Source organism: Zootoca vivipara, chromosome 14 (assembly GCF_963506605.1).
Source record: "Zootoca vivipara chromosome 14, rZooViv1.1, whole genome shotgun sequence".
NCBI lineage: Eukaryota > Metazoa > Chordata > Lepidosauria > Squamata > Lacertidae > Zootoca > Zootoca vivipara.
This window is the reverse complement of record NC_083289.1, coordinates 54,054,015-54,067,949: the sequence shown is the minus strand read 5'-3', so window position 1 is coordinate 54,067,949 and position 13,935 is coordinate 54,054,015. Positions and strand designations below refer to the sequence as shown.

Below are 13,935 nucleotides of genomic sequence, written 5' to 3'. Positions count from 1 at the left end.
GGCGCCCCGCCCCGCCTGGGGCCTCTCCCTCGGTCTCCAGGGGCTCTCCGCCCATCAGCGCCGCCTCTGGGCACCTCCTGGAGGGAAGGGATAGGGGCCACGCCCGCAGGCTGTTACAGGGAGGGGGCGCCAACTGCCCCCATCAGCTGGCTGGGCTCCAGGCAAGCCCGGGAGCGCTGCTCCTGTCCCGCCGCATCCCCGGCTTGCGGAGGCTGGCGAGGCTAACGCGGCTGCGTCTTTGCGACATGGAGGAGCCGCTTCAAAGCAGCCGGGCTCAGTCGCGAGCTCCCCAATCTCCCGATCTCCTCTACCCTAAGGTCTCTCCGTGGCTAAACTGAGCGTCCACAGTCAGGGGCAGTGTACCTCTGCAAAGGAAATAAAAATTTAAAAAGATTACTCCAGTAGCACCATAGAGACCAACTCAGTTTGTTATAGGTATAAGCTTTCGTGTGCATGCACACGAAGCTTATACTGTACCTAGAACAAACTTAGTTGGTCGCTAAGGTTCTACTGTATTTCGTTTGCAGAGGTACTGCGTCAGACCTACACGGCTACCTACCTGACTCTGCAAACGAGTAACAGGCGCACCGCGGGTGGCCCTGAGGCCCCGCTCTCAAAGCGTCCGCGGGCTTTCAAGAGCCTTTCGACAAAGTACTTCACCAACTACTCTCGAGTAAAATAAAAAATTCCTTCAGTAGCACCTTAAAGACCAACTAAGTTTATATTTTGGTATGAGCTTTCGTGTGCATGCACACTTCTTCAGATACACTACTCTCGAGTAAGCTTAGCAGTGAAGGAATAAGAGGAACTGCTTTCGCTGCGGTTCCTGCATCGCAGGGAGTTGAAACAGATGACATTTGAGGTCCCTTCCAAGTTCCAACTCTTCAATTCCATAATTCTAAGAGCAGAGATGTCCTCTTCCGGATCAGAGGTTGGCTAAGTTTCATGAAGCAGGGAGAAATGCCCCTATTTTCAAAAAGGGGGAAAGAGAGGACCCAAACAATTACCGCCCAGTCAGCCTGACATCAATACCAGGAAAGATTCTAGAGCAGATCATTAAGCAAACAGTCTGTGAGCATCTAGAAAGGAACGCTGTGATCACTAAAAGTCAGCATGGGTTCCTGAAAAATAAGTCATGTCAGACTAATTGATCTCATTTTTTGACAGAATTACAAGCCTGGTAGATGAAGGGAACGCTGTGGATATAGCCTATCTTGATTTCAGCAAGGCCTTTGACAAGGTGCTCCATGATATTCTTGTAATGAAGCTGGTAAAATGCGGGCTAGACAATGCTACCATTCAGTGGATTTGTAACTGGCTGACTGACCGAACCCAAAGGGTGCTCATCAATGGCTCCTCCTCATCCTGGAGAGTAGTGACTAGTGGGGTGCCACAGGATTCTGTCTTGGGCCCAGTCTTATTCAACATCTTTATCAATGACTTGGATGATGGGCTTGAGGGCATCCTGAGCAAGTTTGCAGATGACACCAAATTGGGAGCGGTGGCTAATACCCCAGAGGACAGGATCACACTTCAAAATGACCTTAACAGATTAGACAACTGGGCCAAAGCAAACAAGATGAATTTTAACAAGGAGAAATGTAAGGTACTACACTTGGGCAAAAAAAAAAATGAAAGGCACAAATACAGGATGGGAGACACGTGGCTTGAGAGCAGTACATGTGAAAAGGATCTAGGAGTCTTGGTAGACCACAAACTTGACATGAGTCAGCAGTGTGATGCAGCAGCTTAAAAAGCCAATGCAATTCTGGGCTGCATCAATAGGAGTATAGCATCTTTTGTTGTTGTTTAGTCGTTTAGTCGTGTCCGACTCTTCGTGACCCCATGGACCTATGCCTGTTGTCTTTGTCCATGGAGTTTTCTTGGCAGGGATACTGGAGTGGCTTGCCAGTTCCTTCTCCAGGTGGATCACGTTTAGTCAAAACTCTCCACTATGACCTGTCCATCTTGGGTGGCCCTGCATGGCATAGCTCATAGCTTCTCTGAGTTATTCAAGCCCCTTCGCCACGACAAGGCATTGATCCATGAAGGGGAGGGAAGTAATAGTACCACTGTATTCTGCTCTGGTCAGACCTCACCTGACCTGGAGTACTGTGTCCAGTTCTGGGCACCACAGTTCAAGAAGGATACTGACAAGCTGGAACGTGTCCAGAAGAGGGCAACCAAAATGGTCAAAGGCCTGGAAAAGATGCCTTATGAGGAACGGCTTAGTGAGCTGGGTATGTTTAGCCTGGAGAAGAGAAGCTTAAGGGGTGATATGATAGCCATGTTCAAATATATCAAAGGATGTCATATAGAGGAGGGAGAAAGGTTGTTTTCTGCTGCTCCAGAGAAGCGGACACGGAGCAATGGATTCAAACTACAAGAAAGAAGATTCCACCTAAACATTAGGAAGAACTTCCTGACAGTAAGAGCTGTTCGGCAGTGGAATTTGCTACCAAGGAGTGTGGTGGAGTCTCCTTCTTTGGAGGTCTTTAAGCAGAGGCTTGACAGCCATCTGACAGGAATGCTTTGATGGTGTTTCCTGCTTGGCAGGGGGTTGGACTGGATGACCCTTGTGGTCTCTTCCAACTCTATGATTCTATGATTCTATGAAATGGACCCGGCCACCAAAGGAGAGATGCAGAAGCGGAGTCCTCCAAGGATCGGGATCTGTGCTTTCTAAACGAGTTATAGATGAGCGGCGAAGTGGTCACGTTTGCTGGAGGCACTAAACCAGGCATCCCCAAGCTCGGCCCTCCAGATGTTTTGGGACTACAACTCCGATCATCCCTGACCACTGTTCCTGTTAGCTAGGGATGATGGGAGTTGTAGTCTCAAGACATCTGGAGGACCGAGCTTGGGGATGCCTGCACTAAACTGTTCAGGGTCATTGTAACCAAAGGGCAATTCATTGTAGAAAAGTGTCTACAATACACGGGGGCGAAAAGTCTTAATGTCACATGTTTATGGAGTCTGAACTGGCAGAGACTGGTCAGGATCACGACTTTGTGGTCCTAGTGGAGATACGGATGAAGATGCGCCCTCTGTGCGCGGCAGCTCTGGAAAAGGCAACCTCCGCGCTAAGGATCATTATTGACAAGAAAGCTGTCTATATCATAATGCTATTATTCAAATCTATGGGGCGTCCGCAGGATATTGTTTGTGGAAAAGGTTCGGGAAAGGGCCACAAAATGATCAAGGCGCTGGAGCGACTGCCCTATGGGGAAAAGTTGCGTGTTTGAGACTGTTTGGTTTAACTTTAGAGAAAAGGCAAATAAAATGAGACATGGGGGGGGGGGGAGTTTATAGTATTACGCACGGCCTAGAGAAAGTGGAAAGTTTTTTCCTTCCTCTCTCACGACACTCGAACGGGAGCCGAATGTCGGAAGATTCGGGACAGAAAGAAAGTCTTTCTTCACGCTGCGCAAGAATTAACCTATGGAACTCGCTACCACAGGAGGTAGGCGATGGGCAGCAACTTGGACGGCTTGACAAAAAGATCGTATAAATTCCTGGAGGAGGAGGAGGAGGAGCGAGACTATCGAGGAGGGCTACCAGCCACGAAGGGTCGTCTCTGCCCTCCACAGTCAGAGGCAGCCATGCTTCTGAATACGTTACTGGAAACCACAGGACGAGAGAGTGTCGCTCCTGGGCTCGGATCCTGCTTGCTGGTTTCCTACGGGCATCTGGTTGTCCACTGCTGGCTTTCCTTATGTTCCTACATTCGTCTTTCCTCGCCGGCGCCCCCAAGGACAGCTGCCTTCTCTCTACGTTCCTCTATGCGCCTGACTCACTCCACCCCCGGGGGTTCGACGGAGCAGGCTCTCACCCCCCCCCAGTCTCTTAACTCTGCGGGTCCCTGCCAAGGGGGCTCCAGGCGGCTGCCTAGGCGCGGCTCGCTGGCCTCTTTGGCGTGGCCCGTGGACGTCCAGCGGCGCCCACCCCCGTCACCGGTGCTGGGATGCCGGCGGCGCCCCCCGCGCAAGACCAGGAGAGGCTTACAGCTGCCCCCCCACATTCCTCTCTGCCCCCAAACAGGCACTCCAGAGTCTTTGAACTGTGCTCTGCCTGGGCGGGCACATCCCTGCTCCCGATAGTCCTCACAACCCGCTTGCGGAGTAGCCCAGTGTCCCCAAAAGATATATTATTTCCACAATAATTCCTTTTGGTACAGCCGCTTTCTTACGGATCTTCTCATTAGGCTCACTGAAAATTACATTACAAAAACTTTATTCACACATTCATACATTCTGATTTTTTGGGGGTATTATTGGGTTGTTTTTATTTTGATTATATATGTTGTGGTTTCTATGTTGATCTTTTTTTGCGAACTGCCCTGAGACCTCTGGGTATGGGGCGGTATATAAATTCAATAAATAATAATTATCCTTATCATTATTTTGCGTCCCCTCGGCTCGGTCCCCTGTGCTGCTCTCCTTCAGTGCTTTACGCATGAGCACCAGAGGAGGGTGTCTAACTTGACGTTGCATAACGCCATTAAAAGATGACACGTGTGTGAGGGTCCCTGGGAAGTGAGAACTTGGTTCGGTCAAAGCACAAGGGCCGGAAACAGGCGCACCCCGCACCCTGCAACTCCCCTCCCCACCAGCATCACCCCCAAAGGCTTTCCAGGGAAGGGGAGGGCCGTTTGTGCGGGCGGGCCCATGAGGAGCCAAGGCGGGAGTGCCTCTGAGCAGGGGCAGAGCGCGTCCCCTCGGAGAGGGAGAGATTCTAGACGGCAGTGGGGCGGGTGCACGTGAGCATGTGCAGAGTGCTCTGGAACGGCTCTGGCGGGAAGGACGGGCGGCCCTCTCGCCCACCGAAGGAGTCATGCTGCTCCATGTCAAGGGCCCGGAGGGGGCGGGGGTACGGGTGCTGTAGGGCGCCTGGCCGTTCCCTCCCCCACTTGGGGTGCCCCTCGGGGGCAGAGTCCTGGCCCCACGGCTGGGAGAGCGGGCGCCCACATTCCGAGGCAGCGGCGAAGAGGCCTGCCTCCGCCCCGGGACAGGTGTGGGCTTCGGGGGCCCACCTGAGCAGGCGGCGGTCGCCCCGGCACCCTTTCTTAGTTCTTTCCTTATTTTATTCGTATTTTTAAAAACAACTTTTAATAGGCAGCGTCCGGGCGCGATCACTTTGTTGTGTTCACTTCGAAAGCATCCGAGAATACTCCCCCCCCCCGATAAAAGGATGCTTATTCCCAGGTGCCTCAGGGCAGCAAAGAGCAGCTTTAAAAATGAGAAAATGTGTGCATAGTCAGAGGACTTCCCCCTTTTAAACAGGGCCGGGGGGTTGGCAAGCCTCCCCCTCTGTAGTCTATAATATCAGAAACGTACGGTAGAAGCCGCAGAGAAATGAGCCTGGGGGTCTCCTTCATGCCAGCCCCAGCCCCGCCGCCTCCCTCTTCTTCTGCCCTCCCCAGATGCTTCGGGGGGGGCAGACTCGCACACCTGGGGGTAAGGGCTCCCTCCTCGGCGGGATCCCTGGGAGAGCCCTCTCCCCGCCGGGTCAGGTTGCCTCTGAGGGTGAAGAGCTCTGGACCGCCCCCTCCGTCGAGTTTCTGCCCGGGCTCCGCTGCGTTTAGCGGAGGACTTGGTGGGGTGGAAGTGGGGAGAAAGGGGTCTCAGCGGGCACTGGACTCCGTCTTCCCTCCCCTCCCCTCCGGAGGTGCCTGCGAAACGGGACAGGGCTACGGGGGAGTTGGGGAGGCGGTTGTGGCGTGCGCTCCCTCGGAAGTGGACGGCAGAATTGCCGAGGCGGCGACGGTTGTCTCTTCTCTGTCTCCCCCACCCTCTTCTCTGCGAAGCTCACTTGAGGCTTTCTCGCCCCCCTTGGCATACAGTATCTGCTCCCCCTGAGACCCCTCCCCGCGTCTCCCACGCATGGGACCCCCTCCCCACGGCAGAAAAGTGAAGGACGCCAGAGCGAGGTTCACGCATTTTATTGCTCAGTGGCACAGCGGAGGCGGAGTGCCCGAGACGGGGCGCAAACGGCAGCTCCGAGGCGAGAGGGGGGTGGGGCTCATCTGTACTTCTCGGTCAGCACCTCGCCCACCAGGCAGAAGAACTTGTCAAAGGCCATGTAGACCAGGGCGTTGTAGTCTCCGCGGAGGCTGGAAGCCAGTGTCACGTGGAGGCACCTGGTCATAAACTGCAAAGAAGAGAGAGAGAGACAGGGGGGGTCAGGTGGGGGGGTCGGTCAAGGGAAGACCCAAGGCGCGCCCCTCCTGGCCCTCGTCCGCCCCGTCGGCGCGCTTGCCTTGAAGTTGACGGGGTCCACGCGGAGGTTGTAGGCGTGCAGGTCGCTGAGATCGGACAGGCAGGCGCGGATGTTGTCCAGGTTCTTGATGGCGCCGTCGAGGGCCTTGATGATCTTGTGGCCCTGGCGGTGAATGTCGTTGGAGCCGGGGCACAGGTCGAAGTGCGGGAAGTAGATCTTGGACTGCGGGTAGACCTGGAAAAGCCTGCGGGGAGAGATGGAAGGGGGCCGTCAGAAAAAAGGACGCGGCGGGAGGAACCAGAGGCTTCTCTCCCTTGGCCGCCCCGTCGAGCCTACCTGGTCATGCATTCGCCGCCCAGATCCTCGTGCTCGGAGGCCAGTTTGGACCAGGTGGTCTGGATCAGCTTGCGCTCTTCACCAGTCAGCACCATGTTGACAGCAGGCAGGAGGTCGAGTTGCTCTGTAAGTCCCAGGAGGTGGCGGAGCTGGGAGTCCTGCAGGGGCCGCCGCTTTTATAGCGGCCCGCGCTGCCCTCCTCGGCCCGCCCCAGCTTATCTTATCGCCCTGGGACTGCCGGAGAGGTCGGCTGCGCGGCGGAGCAGCCAAACCCACCGACAGCGCAAGGAGGGGCCTCGGCGACGGCGGTACTACTGGGGAAGAGCCGTCTGTGCTGCCGGAGGGGAGGCGGGGGCGACTTAGAAGAACAGAATAGCATCAGAAGAGACGGCTGGATCCGTGCAGCCTCCTGTTTTCACGGTGGTCACCCAGCTGCCTCTCGCAGGAAACGCGCAAGCAGGATCCGAGCGCAAGAGCGCCTTCCCCACCAAACAGCAGCTGCCCTTCAGAAGCCTTTATGTCTCCCCCGTTAGCCCTCTCTTCCTCCCTGAATTTCTCTCCTCGTTTAAAGCCATCCCACTTGGACTGAGGAAGCCTTCTGCCGGGGCACGTGGCAAGTGGGGAGAGGACACAGGACTTCAGGCGCTGCCAAAGTTCAGACGACCAAAGAACCCGGGAAGATGCCCCGACTCTTTTCGCGACGCGGGAGAGCCCGGCGGCATATAAATCCGGCCGCCCCCGCCCCCGCCCCCGATTTAATGGCCTCGCAGGTCCCCATCCCAAATCAAACACGCAGGGGATTTACGGTATCCGTCTGAAAAGCCTCTCGAGGCGCCCCAGGCGGTGGCATGAGGGCCGCGCAGGAGACGAATAGGTGGCAGGCTGATGCGTAAAGCGCATATTGTTAAGTTCAGCCGGGCAGGGAAAGGTGGATTTTTTTTTTGCTTAGAATGATCAAGCTCAGAAAAAGGGGTCGAGAGATCCTTGAAAGGCAAGCAGGAGACACCTGCAGCAGTCTGTCTGAGGCCAAGGATGTGTTTTCAGTCCCAGGAACAAACTCCTGGTTTCTCACACTATTCCTGGTTCTCCCCTCCCCACCAAAAACAGCCTTCATTTGTTCCAATAGCTTAATTTGTTAAACAATTCGGGACCACAAAAAGCGCTGTTTTGTTTCATACAACCAAGCGGTATATAAATGTTATCAAACAAACAAACAAGTCTTCAGAGATCTACCACGAATCAATCCCTGCTCCCCTCAACACACCACTTCCCCCCTCCCATCCCCCGACCTGGTGCCAGGAGGTTCTCAGCCTAGCCCCCCTCACAGGGGTGTGGTGGGGATTAAATGGTGGGGAGAGGAGGACCACGTAGAGCACCTTGAGATCCTTGGAATATATTCATGACATAAATACAATACAGCAAAAAAGGAAAAAGAGCATAAAAAATCTTTTTGGAATTAAACATTCTGAGGACCTAACTTCACATTACATTAAGTGTGTAGTGATTTTGAGTTGATCTGGGGAGGCAGATTTGCAACAGGACTATAGTGCTTGGGGAAGGGAAGTTTCATCTTTTGTACCACAGTCGTGGAAGGATACAGAACTCTTAGAATTTTGAAGTGTCAGGCATAGCTCTAGTGGCTTTAGCCCAAACATAGCAGAGTTTTCCTGCACAGCGCAGAAGCTAGTTGAGGTGGAAATGACTAGTCGGCTAGATGCAGAATAACTATTTACAGGATTTATTAAAAGAAAATAAAACCAGCAGAGTTTCTGCATACAAAGCAAAGCAAAATAAATCCTCTCTCTCTCTCTCTCTCTCTCTCTCTCTCTCTCTCTCTCTCTCTCTCTCTCTCTCTCTCTCTCTCCCCAACCATACGCAGTACTCCTACTGCTAACACCCACAAGAAACAACTGTGCTAGCATTCCTAGATAACAGAGTTCAGTGCTGGTCATTAACCAGTCAGAGAGCTGTTGCCAGGCCAGGCAAACCTTGGCTTTCTGCCAAGAGTAAATTGACACTGCCTGCCTTGAGTTAATTGTGTGAAGCAAGAATCTGTAAGTTTCCCATGAGAACCAATTATCAGAAACCGAACAAGAACGGCCAGCAACAGGTGACTTGGGAACATCAGGCAGCACTAGCCAGAACCAAGAGGACCTCTGGCACCTCCTGTCCTACCGTGCTGTGCCTTGAGTCCTTGCTATATGGGCTCTCTAATCATCATCATCATCATCATCATCATCATCATTATTAATACCCCACCCATCTGACTGGGTTTCCCCAGCCACTGGGCAGCTCCCGATAGAATGTTAAAAATATGATAAAACATCAAACATTAAAAATGTCCCTAAACAGATGTCTTCTAAAAGTCAGAGAGTTTTTTATTTCCTTGACATCTGATGGGAGGGCGCCACCACCAAAGAGGCCCTCTGCCTGGTTCCCTGTAGCCTCACTTCTCGCAGGGAGAGAACCGCCAGAAGGCCCTTGGAGCTGGACCTCAGTGTCCAGGTCGGACGATGGGGGTGGAGATGCTCCTTCAGGTCTACTGGGCCGAGGCCGTTTAGGGCTTTCAAGGTCAGCACCAACACTTTGAATTGTGCTTGGAAACATACTGGCAGCCAATGTAGGTCTTTCAGGACCGGTGTTATATGGTCTCGGTGGCCGCTCCCAGTTACCAGAACATACCATGGACACAAGCCAGGCCTGGCAACTGAGCTGCAATGGCGGTGGGAGGAGTGGAGGGAGCTGCTGGGGACCAGGTGAGCATGTTTAAACAGGCACATTCCCTTTCCCTCCCTGCCCCAAGGGTGGGAGGAGTGTGAGAGGAAGGGCCAGGCAGAAGTTATGTTCTGGGTGCTTTCACACAGGGGCAATGCCAATGGCAATAATCATCAACTTGGGGTGGGTGGCCCCTCAAAATATTTGGGGGGTCCCAAGAGCCCTCAAACCCTAGTTGGTGCCCATGTACTGTGTGAAGAAGCATTTCTCCGTCCTGAATCTCAGGTGAACAGGGAGCCAGGCATTGGCCAGCTCCAGGCACTCTTGGCTGAAACTTATTTTCTCCATCCATTCAAGTTTGGGTTCAGCTCTGATTCTGGAACAGTCACAGTCAGGGGCAGCCCATCCCATTTCACCACCTGAGGCAAAAAGGGGAAGGTGTTGCAGGCTTGGGCGCGCAGGGACTTTTGGCGAGATCTCCCTGGAAGCAGCTGCCACAGCCGCAGCAGGACCCCCTGGCAGCAGGCCCCATGGGATTCTCCCGCCTGAGGCAGGCTGCTTCTACACTTTGCCTCATAGTCACTGGTCATTGCCTGACTGTCCTGCTGCCCCAGCTCTTTGCTGAGAGAAGGGCAGGGTGAGAGCGACCTCCCTTTGACGCCTCTCCCACAGCCTTCCATACCATTTCCCCTGACATCCTCCTCCTGGAGAGTCCGCATGAGTCGCCGTGTTGGAGGTCCTGTGAGGCTCCTCCTGGGCTGGCCAATGCCGGAAGGGAAGTTACTAGTAATTCATGGATTTATTGCCAGGTGTTGTTCAGAAAAGCAGGCCTTCTGGCGAACGGGGAGCTGCGATTCTGAGCAGAGAAGCAGGAGGGGGGGTGCTTAACCCTTTCTCCACCATATTCTGCTCCAGAAAGTCCCTCTCCAAAGCTGCCTTTCCAGCTGCGAGGATCCAGATGTCTGTGCCCACTCTCAGACTAATGGGCTACTGAAACTGACCTGGCTCATTAAGGACATCTGGCGACCTGCTTCCCTGCTGCCAATGCCAAAGAGGCCTGTGAGTGATCGCCTTCATGTGCATCCTCAGAACTCTCCATCCTTCCACTTCAACCTCCTGGCTCAATCTCAAGTTCTGAGCTGGTCAAGAGGCAGAGCCTCCATTCCCTCTCCCTCCTGGAGAACCATCTCCTGCAGCAGCATCTGGGACCCTTCCCTGGGCAGCAAGGATTCAGCCAGGCCCTCACCCTCATATCTCCTTCCCCTCGACTCTCCTCTTCCCCACTTTTCACTTTCATTTGAAGTGTGTGTGTGTGTGTGTGTGTGTGTGTGTGTGTGTGTGTGTAATTAAATGGTGTGTATTAAATGGAGAGCTCAGAAATCAAGAATACAATAACTTTTAAAAGGATGGGAAATATTTATAATTTATATACGAGACCACTGCAAGCAGATTAAAACATTGGCAGGATTTTCATTATACTTGTAAAGTAACGCAAACTATGGATAATTCAGAAGGAAAATATTTAGATAATTATTGATATGCAGATGTATTTATTTGTACTAGGAGCCATGGAAGGGATGGAGGGAAGTTAAGAGATTCAAAGTGTTAACGGTAATCTCAATATTTGGATGTTGAATTGATGTTTGTTGTGTGTATTTTTAAAAGGCAAATAAAAATTATTATTTTTTAAAATATGTATTTATTTATTCAGAGTCCTAAGACACAAACAACCACCACAACTCGCCTTGGTTAGGAGGTCGCAATGCACACCTAGGGACAGGTGCTGCAAGTGTGCAAGTCATTAAGAGCTCCTTGTTTATTTTTGCATGGCTGAGAGGGAATCTTGCAAGCCTGAGCTTGAAGCGTAGGTTGGAAAGTCCCCCCCCAAAACAGCACAGAAATGTCTGGGTGTTTCTTTTCCTCCAAGCCCCCTGGTCCTCCCCCCCCACGACCCCTTTAGGCAGCAGGCCTGGGGGCAAGGAAGGGCCCTGCCCTTTCTCCTTCTAGGGCAGCCACTTTAGGAGTCCTCATCCCCATCTATACTGCTTATTTCTTTCCCAGTGAAGAATTGGACTCTTTGGCTGGCAGAAAGAGCCAGAGTTGCTGGAGGCCTGAGGGAGCTGCCCTGCCAGAGTACCCTCCCTCCCGCTATCTCCTCAGAGACACAGCCTGCCTTATCCTCCAGCTTGCAGGGGGTGGCCAGGGTGATAGGAAGGAGGAGAAGGAGCCTGGGCTCTCCGCCCACCACGATCTCTGCGCAGAAAGCCACCCTGCTGGCCTCATCCTGAGGGATGCTCCTCTCCTGCGATCTCACCAAACTGGCAGGCACGGGACTCTGTGCTCCCTGCTGCTTCGGGTGCAGAAAGAAAGATGTCTTTTCGTGGAGGCAACGGAGCTCTGCTTCAGGGCAGAACCCAGGAGGGCGGAATCCGTTCCTCAATCCGTCCAGTGCTGCTCTGAGTGCCTCTTAAGCAGACAGGAGAAGACATCTCAGTGAAAGAATTAATTGAAAATCCACCCGAGTCCATTTTTGCTGACTGTGCATTGCAATTCCTTGTTTTTCTGACCACACAGGCATTGTCCTCCCAGAGGATCTGAGATGGGAATTTCTCTTCTGGGGGACTCTGCAGTTGGGGATTCCCCCTCCCCATACCATCCTCTGTAATTATTCCAGTTTATTTAGCCTGGCAATTGAGGGATAAAGGGGTGGTGGTGGTGGTGAACCTCCCCACTCCCCCCCTTGGGCCCCCTTGAGCTGCTACTCTGAATGAAAACTTCCTAGACCAGGCGTGGTCCTCATTTGACAGGAGCATCACACCGAGCAAAAACAGGATCTGCATAGGAGTGTCAGGCCTAATGACCACAGCGACGCATCTCCAGTAGGTCTTGCCCCTCATGGATCACTTGCTGATACTAATGGTCCCCACCTCCGACTACTGGTATGTGTCCCCCCCAAGAAATCTGAAACTATGCCTATGTGAAGCTAACTTATCCTCTGCCCTTTTCATGCCTCTCCTGGTTCTGGGCGACCAGAGGAGAAGAGAGCTTGTTGCAGCAGAAGAGGGAGACTCCTGCGCCTCTTCACCAGCCGGACTCATCTCTGCCTCTTGGCCTCCCTCCTCTCCTTGTTTCAACTTTTGCCTCTGATTCTGGACTTCTCTCTGCCACAGACTCTCCCAGCTCACTAAACCCTGTTACCTCTTCCGCTTCCAACACCTCCTCTTCTAAGTCTCCTCCCTCTTACCCAGGCATCCCCAAACTGCGGCCCTCCAGATGTTTTGGCCTACAACTCCCATGATCCCTAGCTAAGAGGACCAGTGGTCAGGGATGATGGGAATTGTAGTCCAAAACAGTGGTTCCCAACAGGTGGTCCGCGGACCCCCAGGGGTCCGCGAGCTATGCTAGAGGGGTCCGCAAGATGCTATTAGAATAAAAAATATATTAAATATATTTTGTATGATAACAGATTTTTTGTTTTGGCCGCTTCCTGCGTGAGCAGAGTCTAGCGCAAAACTAGAATTAGATAGAGGCAGTAGTTCTGCTGTATGCCGTTAGGTGGCGCTTCACAAACACTACTGTTTTGCAAAGAGGCAGCGCGTGCATTCTACTCACGCTCACCTCCCCAAGATGCTTTGCGCGCGTCGGCTTCATTTGCGCGCTACTGCACAGATACCCTGTCTTCTCCATTCCCCTCCCTCCTCCCTGGCGCGCGCTGCCTCTTTGCAAAACAGTCGTGTTTGTAAAGAAAGCGTTGTTTTTCGCAGAAGCTACAATTCGCGTAGTTAAAAATGGACCGTTGGTTAAAAAGCGGTTCGTTAAAACGACAAAGGCCTACAGATGAAGAGGAAGATAATGCATTTGATGTTTAAGCAAGTAAGTCAGTGACTCTCGAACCGATCTCGTCAGTGTCCATTGAACCTAAATCGTCGGCGTCCCTTGAACCTAACCCTTCCAAGATCAGTGTTAAGTTTACTGGAAAAATTAGATTAGGAATTAGAAATTAGATTGAGGATTAGGAATTAATGGGGGTCCTTGTCACAATAGCGTCTCAATGAGGGGTCCTCGAGAAAATTTTGTTGGGAACCCCTGGTCCAAAACATCTGGAGGGCCGCAGTTTGGGGATGCCTGCTCTTACCAGTCATCATAGCTGCCAAGTTCTCCCTTTTTTAAAGGGAAATTCCCTTATGCTGAATAGGCTTCCTCATGAGAAAAGGGAAAACTTGGCAGCTATGCCAGTCATGTTGTCCCACCACCAATCCCTGGGCTCTGAGCCTTCTTCCCTTGATGGTTCCCCAGCTGGTTCCTCCCATCATTCCTCTGCATCCAACCAGTTCAGGACATCATTTTGCGTTTGGGGGAAACAGGTGGAGCCCAACGGGTCAAGCAAGTCTCCTGCCAGGGCCAGGCAGGGTGGGCACAGGAGGATGAGCTGTGTTAGGGGGTGGGGGAGCCCTGCTTGTCTGCTGCAGAGAAAGCACCCACGTCTTGTGGCACCTCAGGTTCCCACAGATTTAATGTGACACCACAGAACCTTTCGTGGCCTGAAAGGCCGCTTCCCCAGAAGCATCAGATACATTTCCAGCTGGCAGTGAATTTAATCATTTTACATTGTTCTGTATGATTTGTGGTATTTTATGTACTGCATTGTGATTCGCTGGTATTTTT

At 52.6% G+C, this 13,935-nt stretch overlaps 1 protein-coding gene across 1 annotated transcript; it reads right to left on the bottom strand.

Moving 5' to 3' along the window:
* Window positions 1-5,926: 5,926 nt before the first annotated feature.
* LOC118092498 (hemoglobin subunit alpha-D) lies at window positions 5,927-6,730 on the bottom strand. The gene is made up of 3 exons (XM_035130560.2): window positions 6,556-6,730; window positions 6,259-6,463; window positions 5,927-6,150 (listed from the first exon to the last, which is right to left on the bottom strand). The coding sequence occupies exons 1-3, from the start codon at window positions 6,648-6,650 to the stop codon at window positions 6,022-6,024; spliced, it is 429 nt and encodes a 142-aa protein (XP_034986451.1). The 5' UTR covers window positions 6,651-6,730; the 3' UTR covers window positions 5,927-6,021.
* Window positions 6,731-13,935: the final 7,205 nt, after the last annotated feature.